The sequence below is a fragment of the Pleurodeles waltl genome, chromosome 3_1 (assembly GCF_031143425.1).
Source record: "Pleurodeles waltl isolate 20211129_DDA chromosome 3_1, aPleWal1.hap1.20221129, whole genome shotgun sequence".
NCBI lineage: Eukaryota > Metazoa > Chordata > Amphibia > Caudata > Salamandridae > Pleurodeles > Pleurodeles waltl.
This window is the reverse complement of record NC_090440.1, coordinates 1,904,495,980-1,904,515,256: the sequence shown is the minus strand read 5'-3', so window position 1 is coordinate 1,904,515,256 and position 19,277 is coordinate 1,904,495,980. Positions and strand designations below refer to the sequence as shown.

Below are 19,277 nucleotides of genomic sequence, written 5' to 3'. Positions count from 1 at the left end.
GTGTGCCATCACTCCCATTGTAGGAGTGCCAATGGCTAAAGTGGGCTTGGCTGTTGCTCTTATTGGGTTTATGGCCTCCGATTACTAGAAACGAGAGACCCAACAGCTGAGCAAGGGACCTATAAATCAACAAAATAAAAGTATTTTTGAAACAAAAGGCGCGAAAGAATGGGCAACGCCTAAAGATATTTAGTAAGGGCAAAACAATGCTTGAAAAAGTAATTTTCGAGTCAGAAAAAATGAGAGGACCGAGTACAGGACCACCAGTTTCTGACTACAGGAGTGGAGATACAAACTGATCAGCGACTGCCATTGCAAAGCATTAATGGGCAGTGGAGCTGCCAGCTTTCTTCGCCTCTTAAGAATAGTAGCTCTTCAATTCCATTCTAGGGTTAATTATTTTTATTTGAAAAAAGAATTAGAATCAACTGGGTATTTTTTTAATCTATCTTTCAAAGTAAAGTGAAAACTGATTTTTGTTGTCTTTAGATTGGCATGTAAAAATGTTTGTAGAAGGGGGGTTTTCTCTGTTTAAAAGCGTTCTGGAGTCTCAGACGGGTGAAGATATTTGGCCATCAATTAAGACCCTGTGATGGAGAAACCTCTGAAACACTGGTAGAACTCAAACCTACATGCTGGAGATCAAACACTGCTAATTTCTATCAAGAGGCGTTTTAGACTGGAGGCATCAAAAAACATTAAAGACACAAGTTATATGTTTTCCACATTTTACTTGTCTGTATATGCCCCTCTTTAAATATCTTTATGGCTTTGGTGAATCCTAGCTGCTTATACGTAAAAGGATTTATGTCCCAAGTCACAAATGAGTAGTAATAAAGGGGGCTGTACAAGGTGATTTATCTAAGACTGAGAGGGAGGTAGTTTCTTGATTGGCTCCAGACAGAGGCTGCGTTTACCACAGAAACACTACACTTCCTGTCTAACTTTTAAAGCCACCTCTACTGTTTGCAGCTATTTATCATCCCCAAACTGTCTTCATAAACCCAGCAGTCCCTTCTAAAGCTGTTCTCCCCTGACGTGGTTTGCCTGGAGAATCGACAGTAAGGTATAAAGTATCTGAGGTACAGGATTGCAGCATCCTCAGCCGGTGCTCGCACTATGCCTCAGGTCTAGCTGGTGTTCTTGGTCCTATATAATAAAACCTCCACATTATACAAAGGGAATTCAAAGCACAAAGTTCCAGTCTTGAGGGTGGAGAAAGTAAATGGTTCATCAGTGCTGCAGCACTCTCACTTACCAGTCATTGCCACGGATGCAGTTGTACTGGGTGGGAGGAATATACTAGCAGTTGTTTTTGGCATCGGTGGTCTTTGGTCCTCCAAGGAGTGTTCTTTCACCTGGAAAGTGATGCCTTCATCCTTCTCGTCCTCCTCATCCTCCTCTACATCACACAGGTGGTACACTGCATCTTCAGGCAGTGGTTTAAAGCCTTTAGTCACCACACCAGGGCGTGGATCTAAGATGGTGCCTAGGTTGGGCTGAGCGAGCTGCTGCCATTGATGGAGAGTTTGAGAGCCTGGAGGAAGACAAGAAGGAACACTTTACAGCTTGGATGTACTTTCATAGTATTCAAAGTATTGAGAAAACAATACAACTTTTTATATTTTGAACTGGAGAAACAACAATATCGATCTCATATAATTACAACAATAATGGTAAGAGGCCTGAAATCATGAATTCTGAAAAAGTTAATAAGAGTAAAACTGCGGGAATGTAATAGTGACAAGTACCACCCATGGATGTTGCAGTAAAAAAAAAAAAAAAAAAAAAAAAAAAACAGGACTATTCACCAGGAGAATTCGCTTGTTGCTTTAAACATACACAAGACAAAAAGCTAGGGAGTGCAATTACTAGGCGATAAATGAGTGCTTCTGCATCTGCAAGGGACTGGCAAAAGCCCAATCACACTGTGTTCACAAAACGGAGGCAAACCGAGACTCGCAGACTTAATCAACGCTATTGGAAAGGCGCACAGAGACCAGTTTACAAGTTTGGATTGCCACTCATATCTAATAAAGACAAGACCAGATCAGAGAAACGCTGCTCAAATTTGAAATGTTCTACAAAGTGATATCAGTGAACAAGACAGAATGTTGACGAAAGAGAAAACTAACGTGAGCTGTCCCTATCCTGCCTCATTATGTTGTTATTCAATGATTGCGATTACCTTCAAGGTTCTTGAGGGCACATCAGATTTAGCTCAAGGATGAAATCATAGATTTGCAATGCATCCAAAGTGTCCTCACGCCTCTAATCAAGAAAGGTATTCCCTCTTCGCCAGGCCTGCGAGAAACAAATGATGGCCAAATCTTCTGTAGAATGACACCTTTTTATCTGGCCCTCATTAAAAGGGACCGACTGGGCCCCACTGGTAAAAAGTTAATTGTCGTCCCCCATAGTCCTCATGTTGAAAGCTAATTGTATGAGGTGTGAATTGTAAAGACATTCTGTAAACATCACCAGTCAATCGTTGCAAAGGTGGCAAGTTTTTCATTTGACTGGAATCTTCTTCCATCCCTTTCCTCTGTTCAGCAACAGTCCCTGGGCTGCTCGCCAGGTGACACTCGCCCTCCGCAACTTGATGACTGCCCTCACTTGCCCCTCCCCTATACTAGGCATGCCCAGAAAAGTACCAACCATTCAGTGATTGTGGGCTCCTATCCTGAACCCTTAATTGGAAAGTGGCTTCCCATTAGTAACCTGGACTCTGGATACTGGCCCTGAGGAGCTATTAGTTGGTAACACTTTGAGAAGGAGCTGTACGAGAAAGCGGAGGCTGAGCAGTTCCCAGAAGTGGAACCTTATCACTAACATCGCAGGTACTGAGACCAAGCTTGACAGACCAGAGGAACCACTGAAGCTGCTGTGCCTTGGATGAAGAGGATGACCTTGTAGAATGGGACGGGAGCAAACCCTAGCCTAGGGCAACGGTCCAGGTACAGAAAAGACTGCACCCTGTATGGAAGACCAACTCGGGGAAAAGCCAGCTCAGAAGCCACAGGCACCTACAGTCCTGCTGGAAGACAAAGATGAACAATCACAGGCAAGCTTGAGTAGTGGCTCTACCTTACAAGTTTGCATAACTGTGTCCCCACAGATACATCTAAAGTGCATTATGTTCGATGCCTGTGTAACCATTGGCTCGATGGCATCAGAATGTTCATTGTTCCACACTGAGACTACTGCAAGGGACAGTAGGTTCACACTTGCAGAACTGAGCAGCAGGCCAGCGTGGCCTCAAGCAAATCCCTAAAGTCCATTCCTAGGTGTTGTCTGGTCATTCAGTGCTCTAGTCACTTTCCAATAGAAGCTGTCACCTCAAAGAACATTTGCGGGCTCTCGGCCTATTATCTAAGTCAAGGATAAGCTTGTTACAGAAGTAAACGGTAATATTGTTCATAAGTTAATAAACAATGTGGGAAATACAAAATAAAATATTGAGTAGGGATAAAGTGAGAAAGGCTGAAAAACGTACAAACATAACACCTTGCTTTGTTTTTGACTTTTTAAAATAGTAGCAGGCTGAATGATTGCCAAATGCACTCTATGAAGAGAGGTTCAAAAAAAAAAAAAAAAAAAAATTTGACTGTTTATGAGGGCCTAAACATAAAATGCAGCTGAACTTCACCAGAAAGAAAACACACCACCCTATCCGAGACTGATATGAGCTTGTGTGCCAAGCAGGAGACACTGTTGTATCCCTCTTTAGCACTGAGTGACCCGGCCTCTTTGACTTCCTATTGTACCCATATCTGCAATACAACAGAAAAGGTGGTTAATACCATAAAGTTTGCGCATCCAATCCAATATGTATATATAGTTCTGGGAAAGATGCTAAGTCTTTGTAGAGATGTACGGTGTGGGTGCCAACCTGGTGTAACACCCAACCATCAAGGGTGTCTAAATTGCTGACTGGAAGGCCAATCAGAAATTAAAATTGTCAATATATACCAGGGCACACCAATGTAGTCCAGCAATGTTCATCCAAGTGGAGGAGTAAATACAGAATCCAAAATCACGTTATTGGAGTTGATAGAGGTTTATTCGTGTCAAGAAATGATAAGTCCAATGTACAGCCACAGCCGACACGTGTTTCGCCACATTGACTTTATCAAGGCTGCAGATCAAATAGGCAAGGAAAAGAATAGAAATAAGAACATTTCAGATGATAGCAGGGAATTCTCATAATATTAGTGTCACAAATTGGGAAGACAAAAAGACTCTTAGGTGACCATGCCATCTAAAAGACTGGCTGGTGTATCTATGGGAAGTGATTGGTGTTGAACAAATACTGTGTATGGTGGAGACCCGAAAAGAGAGAAGGACATGCAAGGCCCATATTCAGTGAGATGAGAATATTGGGAGTGCATATATTGGAACCCGTATTATAATTGTAGTGTAACCACATTGCCAGTGAAAAGGTGTTGAAACACTTGGGAAATGATAAACATACCCCCAAAAAATAGTTTTGAAGATGGTATCCAATTTTAATGGGCAGTATGTGTACCCCAAGTCGTAATGTAGACAAGTGTCTAAGCAGTCTTGAGCAATTGTGTGTCCACAAAGTCAGACCGGAATTCTCAATAATCAATTCAAAGAAAGCATCTGAAGAAAAAAGCCATAATAAGCCTGGGAACATATGTAAAAGGGTAAGTGAAAGAATCCAAGCATTGAAGATAAAAGTCAAAATGAATCCCAATCTGGAGTATTTTGTCAGCAGGTGAGTACGGTGTATCTAGATAAACTATTGTCAATTATATTATATCTAGAGGTCTGTTAAAAGTAGCATGTGAAAGAGATAAAAAAGGATTATACAAGGATGTTGAGATTATTATAAAAAATGCCATGACAGCATTATTGTCCCCGCTGGCACCACCTGATTGCTTATGGTCGGTGGGAGAGAGAAATCCAGGAAAAACGGCATTGGGTCTGTTAAGAAACTGCGCCGCAAATGCGCTCCTACTAGGTTTAAAAATAAGTGTCTAGTTCTCAATTGACAATCTTAAGTGCAGGGCGCTGTCCCCGACAATATCTGTGAAAATGTTAGTAATCAAGTAAACAAATGTTGAGCGAGACAATATAGAGATAGAAAGCTGTTGCATTCCTCCGTTCGTAAACGGGACTCTCTCAAGAATTTAATTGTTATTAATTGAAGTTGCGTTAATGGGATGGTATACAAAACAGTGGTCAGCGCTACAAACTGCAGAGTAAGGCACAATGGGGAGAGGCAGTGCCCTCATTCCTCTGTTCAAATAATATGCATGCTCATCTGGTTGTCGAAGTCCTGTGCTGTAAAGCGTTGGTCGGTTGTATCTGGTACATGTGTGAGGGTGTGTGCTTTTTACGTGAAAATGAAGTACTAGAAAGAGGACTAGCCAGTGAAAATTGGAAAGAAGAAAGAATGAGCGCCATCTTATAGTGAAATAATTATATGAGATAGATTTTGGGGGTTATTACAACTTTGGAGGAGGTGTTAATCCGTCCCAAAAGTGACGGTAAAGTGACGGATATACCACCAGCCGTATTACGAGTCCATTATATCCTATGGAACTCGTAATACGGCTGGTGGTATATCCGTCACATTTGGGACGGATTAACACCTCCTCCAAAGTTGTAATAACCCCCTATATGTTAAAAAGTAAGGACTATGTGGTAAAAAAAAAAGAAATTTAACACATTAGAAGAAAACAGAAACAAAATGTAACATTAACACGTTTAGAGATGTAATGTACAAAATGAAATTAAAACCAAAAAAGGAAGTTATAATGGAAGATAAAAAATATATATATAAAAAAAACATAACTTCCAGATGAAGGGATAAGGCAAAGACTGTATATATAGTTGGAGAACGGGAAACAATCCCTATAATCCTTTTTTGTTACACTGCATGTAAGAAAGGTTCATATGAAATGCATAATATGCCTGTGATTGAATGGAAATAAGAGAGAGAAAGTCAGCAATAGATACTACTGTTTAAAGAAATACATGTAGATCCTTTTTCAATGTTCAATCCCTCCTCCGCTGCCCCGAGTTTGATAATTCAATTACTTTCTAGGCGTCTGAGGGTCAATGTTCTATTTCCACCTCGTGGCAGGGCACTTTCAGCATCTATTCCATGTGCGGTAATCACAAAGGTTTCCCGTTGGACATGGGTTGTATTAGAGTGTACAGCAAAAGGGTAGTTGGTGTTGTTCGTGCGAATGGCCCTGATGTGTTCTTGAATTCTCTCCTTTAGTGATCTGATGGTACTGCCAACATAGATACGACTACATATACATATTAGACAATATACAACAAACTTGGTATTGCAGTTGATAAACTTATGGATTTTACATGGAGTCTTAGTGTTGTATTGGAAGCTGACCATCTTGTCTTTAATGTAACAACAAATGTTGCAGTGACCACACTTGTAAGAACCGGTAGGCAGTTTAGGTAACCATGTGTCATTAATATCGGGTGGTAAGAAACTGTGACACAGAGTCCCGTAGTGTGCGGCCTCTGCTGTAGGTGATACTTGGTTTCTTAGTAAGACCCTTCTTAAGAGTGTTATCGGCTAGTAAAAAAGGCCAGTGTTTATGTAAGATTTTGTAGATCCGTGGGCTTAGTGCACTAAAAGGAGTGATTAGGGATAATCTACTGTATGCTTTGTCCTGTTTGGATGCAGTCAATAGATCTAATCGAGTCACATTCTTGATTCTATTGCTGGCTTTGCATAGAATGCTTTGGGGGTAACCTCTTTGTGTGAAACATTGTTTCATCTGACTGAGTTCATATTGGAAAACATCGTCCTCACTACAGTTTCGTCTGATCCTAGCGATTTCCCCAAAGGGGATAGCGTTCACTTGTGAGGAAGGATGAGAACTCTTTGCATGTAATATTGCATTACAGGCTGTTGGTTTTCTATATAGTTTGGAGCAAATTTTATTCTGCTTTATGTACAAGGTGATGTCAAGGAAGTTTATTAGTTTTGTGCTATGTTCACTGGAGAAATTGATGTTGTATGTGTTAGTATTTGAATGTTAGAGAAAAAGCGACCAAGGAGGTCTGAGTCCCTCGACCAAAACAGAAGTATGTCATCTATGTATCTCCCCCAGTATAGGATATGTTGTGTCAATTCCGGAGAGCGTTTTTTCCAGAGATGTATTTAAAAACGAAACAAAAAAAAACATGTATAGATTTGCAAAGGATGGAGAAAATTTCGCCCCTATTGCTACTCCCTGTATTTGGCAGTACTGTGTACCGTTGTGTATGAATATGTTGTTGTCCAGAACAGTTTCAATGAAATCTATCAACATGTTGGAGTGTTCCAAAAGGGTAGGATCTCGTGTGTCTAGAAAATGTTGTATACAAACCATACATGTACTTCTAAGAATACTTGTGTACAATGATGTAACATCCAGAGTCACTAAGAAGTGTCCCTCTGTCCACTCAAAGTCACTGATCTTGCATAATAGATATTTGGTGTCCCTAATGAATGAGGGTAAGTTGATGACAAAAGGTTGCAGAAAGATGTCTATGTTTTCTGATAGTTTTTCTGTGGGGGATCCTATCCCTGAAATATTAGGTCTGCCCGGTGGAAAGGCACCAATTTTGGGTATTTTGGGAAGTATGTATATGCATGGTGAAGTAGGTGCAGGGTAGTATATATAACGTAACTCCATGTCAGTGATAAGACATCTATCCCTCCAAAGACTGAGTTTCTGATGTATACAATAGTTGACCTCCTTGAGACGGTTGTGTGTAAGTTTCTGATATGCAAAAATGTCAGTGAGTTGCTGATCTATCTCATTGAAGTAGTACAGCTTATTCATGAGGACTATGTTACCCCCGTTGTCAGCTTCTTTAATGATGGTATCTTGTGCTTTCTTCTCTGGTAATGTTGATTAAAGTTTTGCGACCTGTGCGGTATAGATCTTCTAGTTGTTATAAATCTGATGTAACTAGTTTGTAAAAAAATGTCTATGACATTATCAGTCGGTAGACAGGGTGTAAATCTGGAGGAGGTTTTAAGTCCACTACCATACCCAAATCAGAGTCTGTCAGTCAAGATGTCTAAGAGTGATGGCCAGAGGTGTGTTCTATAGAGAGAGTAGAGTTTGGATGTCTTATCTCTTTAATGGCCATGTTGCTGGGAATGGTGTGTTTGGATGTGCTGCACTCAGTTGATGTAATTTTGCCTTCAAATAATTTAAACAGCTTGCATTTGCGAACAAATTTACATAGACTCACACGCAGTTGCGTGAAATTAGGCAGTGATGTTGGAACGAAGCCCAATCCTTTACCTAGAATTTGTATTTGTTGTTCGTTCAGTTCAAACTTGGACAAGTTTACAATTGATATTTCATTCCGTGATTCAACCAGACCCTGTGGGTTACTTTGTATCACTTCTGATTGCGAGAAGTCGATCTGGTGATCACCCCCTTTCGTTCTTTTTCCTGAGTCTCCAACTTTTGTTTTTCCCTCTCCTGGTTGTCTTACCTACAATTCCTCTCTGTTGCGAGGTTGCTTTTGTCCCTTGCGATACCTCTCTAATTCCGATAGAAAAGGAGATTTATGGCAGGTGACATCAGTTTGTTGTCGTGAAGATTCACTGGTCTCTCCAATCATAATGCCAGAGACACTAGATAAATCTGTATCACTGGTGGAGGCAACTGAAGGTAGGTCAACAGTGGATTTATAATAGGGCCCCTCATTTCTGTCTGTTTTAATGTTATCAAATTTACGCGCATATGTGAAAACTCTACCATTTTTGTAATCGTTATCACCCCTTCTCAATTGACGTAGTTTTTTTTTTTTATCTTTAATGTACCCTTGGTGTTTAATGTCCTCAAGTATTCTTTTGCTTCTGGAAGTTTAATGTCTCTGATCTCTTTTTCTAAGACTGATATGTCCTCTAAAATGTTGTCTTTTATTTGGTCCATCATTCCAAAAGAGTATATGACAAGGAGCTGTTCCCATTCCTTGAGGAGCTCAGGACTTAGGTCCTCAAAAGAAGGTAACAGGATAACTCGTAGCCCTTTCGGTATTTGTTTGTTGTCAATATGTTTCTGTGGGATAGTGTAGTCCCACCATCTGGAGAGTTCTTGTTTTTTAAGAGGTTCCAATTTTATAAATTTCATTTTTAAGCCTTCTAGGTTTCTATTTTGTATGTTGGTAGAGGAAGAAAAAGTATTGGTTTGGAAAATTTCCTCTAGTAGGGCATCTCTGTTATCAAAAGTTGCCATGTTACGCTGATGGTCACAAACAGAACAATGTATTACACTTTTATGTATAAATGAATAATTCCCAATACTTTACCAAAGAGCGAGTGCAGAAAGGCATAAGTTACATACAATACAACAGAAAGTGGTTAATGCCATAAAGTTCTCCCAGTACCCATATCTGCGTTTCCTGGTCTAAAGTAAACTGGCTTTTCTGCTTTCCTCTCAGGCTGGTGTTCTATCGAGTATGTAAAGCTGCCTGAGATGGACTCAGTGAAAAGGTTGGCATCACTGTGACCCTAGTATAACCACCCTATGCCAGTGACAGTGGATGTCCCTCTTCCTGTGGGTTCCATTAACATTGGAATATGTTGACTCATTCGACCACCTTTCGCAGCCTCTGAAGTGGAACAATACTCTTGGTTGTGATCATGTGCTAATAAGTCCCTTAAAAGCTAGGGTGTAACCTTTGACCATTAGTCAGTGAACTGGTCTGCTTGCACCGTTATCCTAGCCCATCTTGTAACCAGGAGTTATTATGTTCCAGTTCACTGATCATCTACACTTGTACTCCAACATCAGCCCCTTTTGCCACCAAAAAGCAGCCCTTTGCATTAAGAATGCTATTCCATTGGCAGGGTGACTAGGACTAGCATTGCAATTTAGCAGTAACCACCGACGTTTAGGCAATTGGATTGAATTGTGGTTAAAACAAGAGGAAATTTCTGAAAAAGTTGGAAAAGTCTGTCTTGATTCCCTTCTAGACTTTAAATTCACTGTCGGACATTTTACGATTAGAAAGCTAGTCTGCTTCAGAGGATCCAAAAGGATCAAGATCACCTCACAAAGCACTTAGATACAGCCCAAGACATGACTAAATAATTTAACATTTAACCTTTTTGTGGTGGGTATATATTTTGGCTAAACAAAACGATGTGACCTTCGTGATTTTCCTTATTAAACTGATCTAGGTTTCTGATATGTGTGTAAACAGTACCACCAACTAGACAATTATTTTTTGTGCCATACAATGTTTGAACGCATACCTATAATACTTCGTAGACCAAACCCAACATGCGTACAATGTTTGAACGCATACCTATAATACTTCGTAGACCAAACCCAGACCGACTGACTGGCTGACTGACTGACTGACCAAGTGGCACAGTTGGAGTGTCAAGTACACAGGGGGAATCGTGGCTATCCACTGCATGCCAACAGTATCTGATGCCCTGTGACAGTATGACTAAATGGGAATGCTAACCACTAGCTTCTGCCTGTGGGTGCATAGAAAGTTATGACAAGTAATTTAAAAAAAGTTCCTGTCCTGGATAGAAACTGTGCTGTATGCTAGCCACAATGGAGCCACACACATGCCATTTAAGTAAAACATGTTTATACATATGTGAGTGGTACAACATCTGGCTCCGTGAAGTTCTCATCCAGAAAGGGGAGGAGGAGACTTGCTTACCTTCGAGAGGTTTCACAATTTGGAGCTTCTCAGGCAGGAGTGAGCGCAGGCAGCTGGATGTTGCAGAAAAGTCTGTGAATTCAGAGTGGTAGGTTGCCATGGACAAGATGCTCCCATTGGGTGTGCTGCATCCGCTGCAGTCTTCCTTCTCATCCTCTATCACTTTCTGCTGACGTTCCCACTCGTCCACAAAGAACTGTCTCTCGCACAAGTAGTTCTGCCGGCGGAGAGAGAGTCTGTGTAGGGCCATAGCTATATCCTGTGCCCAGGGAACCCCGGGTTGACCATGCTTTGGTGCCTCTCTGTTAAAAAAAAAAGGTATCTGTTACAGAACTGGTTTATGAAACACACCACTTAGGTGAAAATCACAGGCTGAGCAAATAAAGTAGGTGCAAAATTAAAACTTGCAGATTCCGTTTCAAGTCTAGTGGTGAAGACAGGTTTGGCATACAGCTTAAAAAACATACACACAAAAATACCAATTTCTTACCATACCTAGAGCTACAGCTTAACTTAACACCTCTATGCCACCAAGGGGGACACAACGCTCCATGTACCTTTAAAGATGCAGGTCATTGGTACCTTGGCTCATCCCCAGTGCAACAAAGTCAAATTAAATTGTTGGGTTTGATTTTCTTGTAACAGGTTTATGCCTTGAGTGAGACACACATCTTCCATGGGCTGAGCAGTACCTCGCTGGACATTTTAAATAGAATGTCTACACTGCTCTACATTCTGTTTTTACCCAAAAACGGAAATGGGTTGCGGACATTTCCTTAAATGTAATCATCCTCTTACTTTGGCCATTTGAGTAATAGGTAACATTCTTTCAAATCGAAAGACCAGGATGAGCTACAATCAACAATAAAGAGAGCAACAAGGATAGACCGTCTTTGTGGAATAGTTTACTACAAAACTATTTTCCATTTTAAATTAACAAGATAAAAATCTCTCTGGAATGGGAAGCTTCCCACATTTACTATGAAGCTGAAAAGTAGTCACACACCCAGACAATTAAATGTAAAATGCTTATAGACTCTCCAATAGTTTGAAATAATGTGGTCTTAATAATCTACCCAGCAAAAGAGACTAATCATAAAAGTGCTGTGTTTCGTGAGGCTCTTCTCCCCATGCTGTCCGTGTTGCTTCTTTAAAACTGTTAGGAACAGCCTTTTTGCAGGGTTAGCCCCAAAATATTTGCTTCTGACCTCTTGCTTTTGACTGTGTGCTGCATTTCACTTTTGCTGGGTTTAGAACTCTGGACACTTTACCACTGCTGACCAGCCAGTGCTAAAGTGCAAGTGCTCCCCATCTCAAATGGTGGTTGGTGTATTCATGATTGGCCAATTTGATTTACTAGTAAGTCCCTAGTAACGTTCGCTGTGTGTGCCCACGGGTTGTATATCAAATGCTACTAGTGGGCCTGCAGCACTGATTGTGCCACCCACAAATGGCTCAAACCTGCCATTGCAGTGCCTGTGTGTGCAGTTTTAAACTGCCAGGTTGACTTGACAAGTGCATCCAATTGCCAGGTCCAAACCTTCCTTTTATTACTTGTAAGTTACCCCTAAAGTAGGCTCAATATATCCCTATGGGCACGGTACAGGTCATTTAAAAGGAAGGACATGTATTGGTGTTTTCCTTTTCTTACAGTGAAATACTGCCATTTTCATTTTTCACTATTGCAAGACCTATCCCTCCCATAGGGTAACATGGGGATTGCCTTGAAATATCTTTTAAGTGTAATTTCCCAGTAGGAGCAGATAGAGATCTGGAATTTGCAGTCTCTGAACTCACGATTTAAAAATATAATTCAAAAACCAACTTCACCAAAGGATGCAAGTTTGAAAATACCACATTTAGAAAGTGGGCACTGTCTTGCTTAATCATTCTATGTCTCTGACTGTCTGTTGAATACACATCTGGGTCAGGATGACAGTTGGGCTGTTTTTGTGCATTCACTCCAGACAGTCACACAGAGAGCTGAGGTGTGCCCTGCATATCCTATTGGCCCATCACCAGACTGATAGGTCTTCCGCAGCTAGAGTGGTGGGAGGAGCTGACACTTGCACCTAAACAGGGCTGTGCCGGTCCTCACACAAAGCAGTCTCCAAATCCATGCGATGTGTCTGGAGCCATGGCAGGGTCTTGCGCTACAAAAACCTCTCTTTGAAGTTTGCCTACTTTGTAGACAGAAATGGGTATAAGTACTGGACCTCTGACACCACATAGCTAGAATCCTTCTGGACTGAGGAAATTCTGCCAGGAAGAAGAGCTGAATGCTGTAGGAGGGACTGCCACTCTACATGTTGCTTTGTTGTGCTGGCCTGCTGCTTGCTGCTCCTGTCCTGGGAGTGAAAGGACTGGACCAGGCTTTCTACAGCCTGCTTACAAAGGTTCTCCAAGGGTTTGGAATGCGCTTGCCCCCTTTGAAAAGTATCAGGGACATCGAAGACTTCATCAACCAGTGCCTGGGCTCTTCTGCAGAGAGTCCTGACTTGCCAAGTGGTGCCAACTCCAGTCCCTGGGCCCTTGGAAGTGCAAGCTGGTGAATTGAAGGAGAACATCTACACATCAATGTGGAGCAAGAATTGATGCAGTGCTTGTCCCATGGATGGAGAATCGACATAGCGCCTGTCTCGAGGCTGCAGAATGGAGGCAGCACCTGTTTCATTACAGTCTCATCAACACAGCACAACTCGATTTTCCATGTATTGTCCCTGGTTGCAAATTTTTCATTGGCCCCGCACCACAGTAAGGAACAGAGGCAGCGTGTTGGGAAATTGACACATCGTCTCTCCTGTGAGTAAAGAACAGACGCCTCACCTCCCCTGCACAGTAAAGAACCGAGGCACATTGTCTGTTTTTGACGCATCCCAGGTACTTTGTGCTAAAGGGATACATCAACTTACCCCTATGGATTGAGACGTGCTTAAACTTTTCAAAGGATTTTTTGACGTGTGTATGTTGGATTTTTATCGTTTTGGTCTTGTTTTACTCAGACAACGTGTATATATATATATATATATATATATATATATATATATATATATATGGAAAATGTCACTTACCCAGTGTACATCTGTTCGTGGCATGTCCGCTGCAGATTCACATGCTGTGCACTGTTCCTGCCATCTAGTGTTGGGCTCGGAGTGTTACAAGTTATTTTTCTTCGAAGAAGTCTTTTCGAGTCACGGCACCGAGTGACTCCTCCCTTTCGGCTCCATTGCGCATGGGCATCGACTCCATGTTAGATTGTTTTACCACATAAGGTGAGGTAGGAGTGGTAGAATGAGAATAGTAAAGATGTCCATGCAATGGAATAGATATTTATGTACATAGTTTGGTCTAAAGGAATGTTTATTTACATATATACAAATTTGTTTATTGCAACTTAAACAGTTACAGGCTCCCGGGGAGCTGGGAGGGCGCATGTGAATCTGCAGCGGAACATGCCACGAACTGATGTACACTGGGTAAGTGACATTTTCCGTTCGATGGCATGTGTAGCTGCAGATACACATGCTGTGCCTAGACTACAAAACAGTAATCCTCCAAAAAGCGGTGGTCAGCCTGTAGGAGTTGAAGTTGTTTGAAATAATGTTCTTAGTACAGCCTATCCTACTGTGGCTTGTTGTGTTGCTAACACATCTTCACAGTAGTGTTTGGTAAATGTATAAGGTGTGGACCAAGTGGCTGCCTTACAAATTTCTGTCATTGGTATGTTACCTAGAAAGGCCATTGTTGCCCCTTTCTTTCTAGTGAAGTGTGCCTTTGGTGTAAAGAGTAGTTCTCATTTAGCTTTTAGGTAACAAGTCTGTATGCATTTAACTATCCATCTGGCTATATCTTGTTTGGATATAGGGTTACCAGCATGGGGTTTCTGGAAGGCGACAAACAATTGTTTAGTTTTCCGAAATGGTTTTGTTCTGTCTATATAGTACATTAGAGCTCTTTTTATGTCTAATGTATGCAGTGCTCTTCTGCTACTGAGTCTGGCTGTGGGAAGAAGACTGGAAGTTCCACTGTTTGGTTTAAATGAAATGGTGAAATGACCTTTGGTAGAAATTTGGGATTTGTGCGGAGAACCACTTTATGTTTGTGTACTTGTATAAAGGGTTCCTCAATAGTGAAAGCCTGTATTTCGCTAACTCTTCGTAGTTAGGTGATAGCCACTAGAAATGCCACTTTCCAAGTTAAGAATTGGATTTGACAAGAATGCATGGGTTCAAAGGGTGGGCCCATGAGTCGTGTACGTACAGTATTAGTATTCCATGAGGGTACTGTGGTGTTCTTGGCGGTATGATCTGCTTTAGTCCTTCCATGAAGGCTTTAATAACTGGTATACTAAATAGTGATTCTGTGTGTGTACTCTTGCAAGTAAGCAGAGATTGCAGTGAGATGAATTTTGATGGAAGAAAAAGCGAGATTTGCTTTTTGTAGGTGTAGTAAATAACCCACAATGTCTTGTATGGAGGCATCTAACGGTGTGATTTTGTTTGCTTGGCAATAAAAAACAAACCTTTTCCAATTATTAGCATAGCATGCCTTGTGGTAGGTTTTCTTGCCTGTTTAATGACTTCCATACACTCATTTGGAAGATTTAGATAGACAAACTCTAGGACTTCAGGAGCCAGATTGCTAGATTGAGCGTTGCTGGATTGGGGTGTCTGATCTGTTGTTTGTGTTGTGTTAACAGATCTGGTCTGTTTGGGAGTTTGATGTGAGGTACTACGGAGAGGTCCAACAGTGTGGTGTACCATGGTTGGCGTGCCCACGTTGGTGCTATGAGTATTAGTTTGAGTTTGTTTTGACTCAGTTTGTTGACCAGAAAAGGAATGAGTAGGAGAGGGGGGAAAAGCGTAAGCAAATATCCCTGACCAATTGATCCATAGAGCATTGCCCTTGGCCTGAGGGTGTGGGTACATGGACGCAAAGTTTTGGCATTTTGCGTTTTGTTTTGTGGCGAACAGATCTATGTCTAGTGTTCCCCACTGTTGAAAGTATTCTTGTATTATCTGGGGATGTATTTCCCACTCGTGAGTTTGCTGGTGATCTCGACTGAGATTGTCCGCTAATTGATTGTGAAGGCCTGGAATATATTGCGCTATTAGGTGAATGTTGTTGTGAATTGCCCAATACCAAATCTTTTGTGCTAGGAGGCATAATTGTGATGAGTGTGTTCCTCCCGTTTGTTTAGGTAGTGCATTGTTGTCATGTTGTCTGTTTTGACGAGAATGTTTTTGTGAGCTAGAAGAAGTTGGAATGCTTTTAGTACTAGGAAGACTGCTAGCAGTTCTTAGTGATTTATGTGTAGTTGTTTCTGTTGACTGTCCCATTGTCCCTGTATATTGTGATTGTTGAGGTGTGCTCCCCACCCAATCATTGATGCGTCTGTTGTGAGAATGGCGGGAGGAACAGGGTCTTGAAAAGGCCGCCATTTGTTTAAATTTACAGGGTTCCACTGTTGAAGCGAATAGTGTGTTTGGCGGTCTATCAACACTAGATCTTGGAGTTGACCCTGTGCTTGCTTCCATTGTTTTGCAAGGCACTGCTGTAAGGGGCGCATGTGTAGCAGTGCGTTTGGGACAACTGCAATGCAGGACGCCATCATGCCTAGGAGTTGACAAATCTGACTGTATAGCGTTGATTTAGTTGTATCTTTGGTACCATGGTTTGGAATGACTGTACTCTTTGTGGGATTGGAGTGGCAGTCGCGGTTGGAGTATTGAGTGTTGCTCCCAAATATTGTTGTAGTTGGGATGGTTGCAAGTGTGATTTTGGGTAATTTATAGACAACCCTAGTGTGTGTAGGGTATCTATTCCGTACTGTGTGTGATTTTGACACTGCTGTTGAGTGTTGGCTTTTATTAGCCAATCGGCGAGATATGGGAATACGTGCATGTGTTGTCTCCTTATGTGGGCTGCTACTACTGTGAGGCATTTTGTAAATACTCTGGGAGCTGTTGTTAACCCAAAGGGTAATACTGTGAATTGGTAATGTTTTCCCTGTATGACAAACCTGAGGTATTTTCTGTGAGATGGATGGATGGGTATATGGAAATATGCATCCTTTAAATCCAGTGTTGACATGTATTCTCCCTGTTTTAGTAAGGGGACTACATCTTGTAGTGTGACCATGTGAAAGTGTTCTGATTTGATAAATAGATTGAAAGTTTTGAGATCTAAAATTGGTCTTAGTGTTTTGTCCTTTTTGGGAATAAGGAAATATAGGGAATAAACCCCTGTTCCTTTTTGTTGGTGGGGTACTAGTTCTTTTGCTTGTTTTGTTAATAGTGCCTGCACCTCTGTTTGTAACATTTCTAAATGTTGCGCCAGCAGTTTGTGCGCTCTTGGGTGAATATCTGGAGGAAAATGGGTGAACTCTATACAGTAACCATGTTGGATAATTGATAGGACCCATGTGTCTGTGGTTATGTGTGACCAATGTTTGTGGTAAAATCTTAGTCTTCCTCCCACAGGTGATGTGTGTTGGGGAGGGTGACGGGCAAGTCACTGTTTGTGATTAGTGGCCTGCTTAGTGGGCTGAAATTTTCCCCTTGACCTTGGGAATTGTCCCCTGAAGGACCCGCGAAACCCTCCTCTGTGATATTGGGATTAGTAGGTGGGTTTTGCTTGAGAGGTGGATGCCTCTGAAGGCTGTTGTCTGAAACATACCGTATATTGCGGTTTCCTGAATGTCCCTCTATATTGGTACGAGTAGAGCGTGCCCATGGCTTTGGCCGTATCAGTGTCCTTCTTCATCTTCTCGATGGCTGTGTCCACTTGTGGCCCAAACAGTTGTTGCTGATTAAATGGCATGTTCAGTACTGCCTGTTGTATGTCGGGTTTGAACCCGGAGTAGCTCAGCCAAGCGTGTCGTCTAATTGTGACTGCTGTGTTAACTGTTCTTGCGCCACTGTCAGCGGAATCCAATTCCGAACGTATCTAATTGTTCGAGATTGCCTGTCCCTCCTCTACCACTTGCTGAGCCCGTTTTTGGAATTCCTTGGGGGAGATGTTGGATGATAACGCTCATCTCGTCCCAATGAGCTGGGTCATAACGTGCGAGGAGGTCTTGAGAATTTGCAATGCGCCACTAATTGGCAGCCTGTGACGCTACCCTCTTCCCTGCTGCGTCAAACTTCAGACTCTCCTGATCTGGAGGTGGTGCATCTCCCGATGACTGAGTTGCCTCTTTTTCTTGCAGCTCCAACCACCACAGAGTCCAGGGGCAACTGTTGTGTGATGAACACTGGGTCCGACGGTGGTGGCTTGTACTTTTTTTCCACCCGCGGAGTGATGGCTCTGCCTTTCACAGGCTCTTGAAAAACTTGTTGGGCGTGTTTAAGCATGCCTGGGAGCATAGGCAGGCTTTGGTAGGAAGCATGCGTGGAGGCCAAGGTATTAAAGAGAATATCGTCCTCCAATGGCTCTGAGTGCATGCTTACATTATGGAATGCAGCAGCCCTGGCCAAGACTTGGGTGTATGAGGTACTATCCTCAGGTGGAGAGGGTTTTGAAGGGTAGCACTCAGGGCTATTGTCCGACACAGGAGGATCGTAGAGGTCCCAAGGGTCTACATCGTCTTGAGACTGCATAGTGTGTGTGGGTGACCGTGCAGTGGGAGTGGCAGTAGGTGACACTGTCCTTTGTGGTGAATGTGGAGGAGAAAGTTCTGGTGAAAAATGGCGAGTTGGCGATTTTTCCCTGGCCACCTTAGCTCTCAGCTGTTCAGTCTCTGATTGTTCCTGGAAAGCCAGTTTTCTTTTGAATTTGAGAGGAGGGGCAGTTTGGATCTTCCCAGTATCCTTATGGATCTGTATCCTTGCCTGCGTTTGGTCAAACTCCTCCAGTTGAAGTTCCTCCTCAAATATGTGCATCTCTTTTAGCTGCTTAGAGAGCCCATGTTCCTCGGTGTACGAGGCTTTTTTCGGCTCCGAAGCCGGTTTTCTCAGCACCGAAATGCCCATGCTTATGGAAGGCCTCGGCTTCGAAAGGCTCTTTCAAGGCTTTTTCGACTCAGTGTCGAGGTTTTTCGATGTCGGGTTCTCAGCTCGAGTCCAAAAACTTTGGCCCGATTTTGGCCTTTATCGGTGCCGAAGGTGTAACTTGGTCACCGCTTGATTTTTTTATGGGTCTGGGAGCATAGGCAGGCTGTCAGCTGGGTCGAGCCATGGCCTTCAGGCAGTGGCGTCCCCGAGGCCTTATGCTTCTTAGGTTGACTGTGGGCTTGTGTCAGGGCAGGCGTACTCGCATGTTGGCCTGCTGTAGGTGGTCGTTCTCCGTCGGAGTCGGCAGAGTCCGATCCTTGGATGGAGCTAGCCATCTCCTGTTCTTCGACGTCGAGGTGTTCCAAACTTCGACGCCATCTGCATCTTTCTCGCCCTCCGATCCCTCAAGGTCTTCTTTGATCAAAAGGACTTGCAGGCCTCGCAAGTATCTTCCCTGTGCTCTGGTGACAGACACAGATTACAGACCCGATGCTGGTCTGTATAGGGATACTTAGCGTGGCACTTCGGGCAGAAACGGAAAGGGGTCCGGTCCATTAGGCTTTGACAATGTCTATGGTCGGGCCGACCTGG

General features: G+C 42.5%; 1 protein-coding gene across 4 annotated transcripts in view; it reads right to left on the bottom strand.

The window, feature by feature from the left end:
* Positions 1 to 19,277, bottom strand: part of TRAK2 (trafficking kinesin protein 2) — a 286,386-nt gene that overhangs the window by 22,921 nt on the left and 244,188 nt on the right. For all 4 annotated transcript variants that reach the window (XM_069226062.1, XM_069226064.1, XM_069226063.1 and 1 more), the window contains 2 exons: positions 10,693 to 10,994; positions 1,259 to 1,537 (listed from right to left, as the gene is read on the bottom strand). In XM_069226062.1, the coding sequence (XP_069082163.1) occupies positions 1,259 to 1,537; positions 10,693 to 10,994 (581 nt within the window). The remainder of the gene's footprint in view (positions 1 to 1,258; positions 1,538 to 10,692; positions 10,995 to 19,277) is intronic.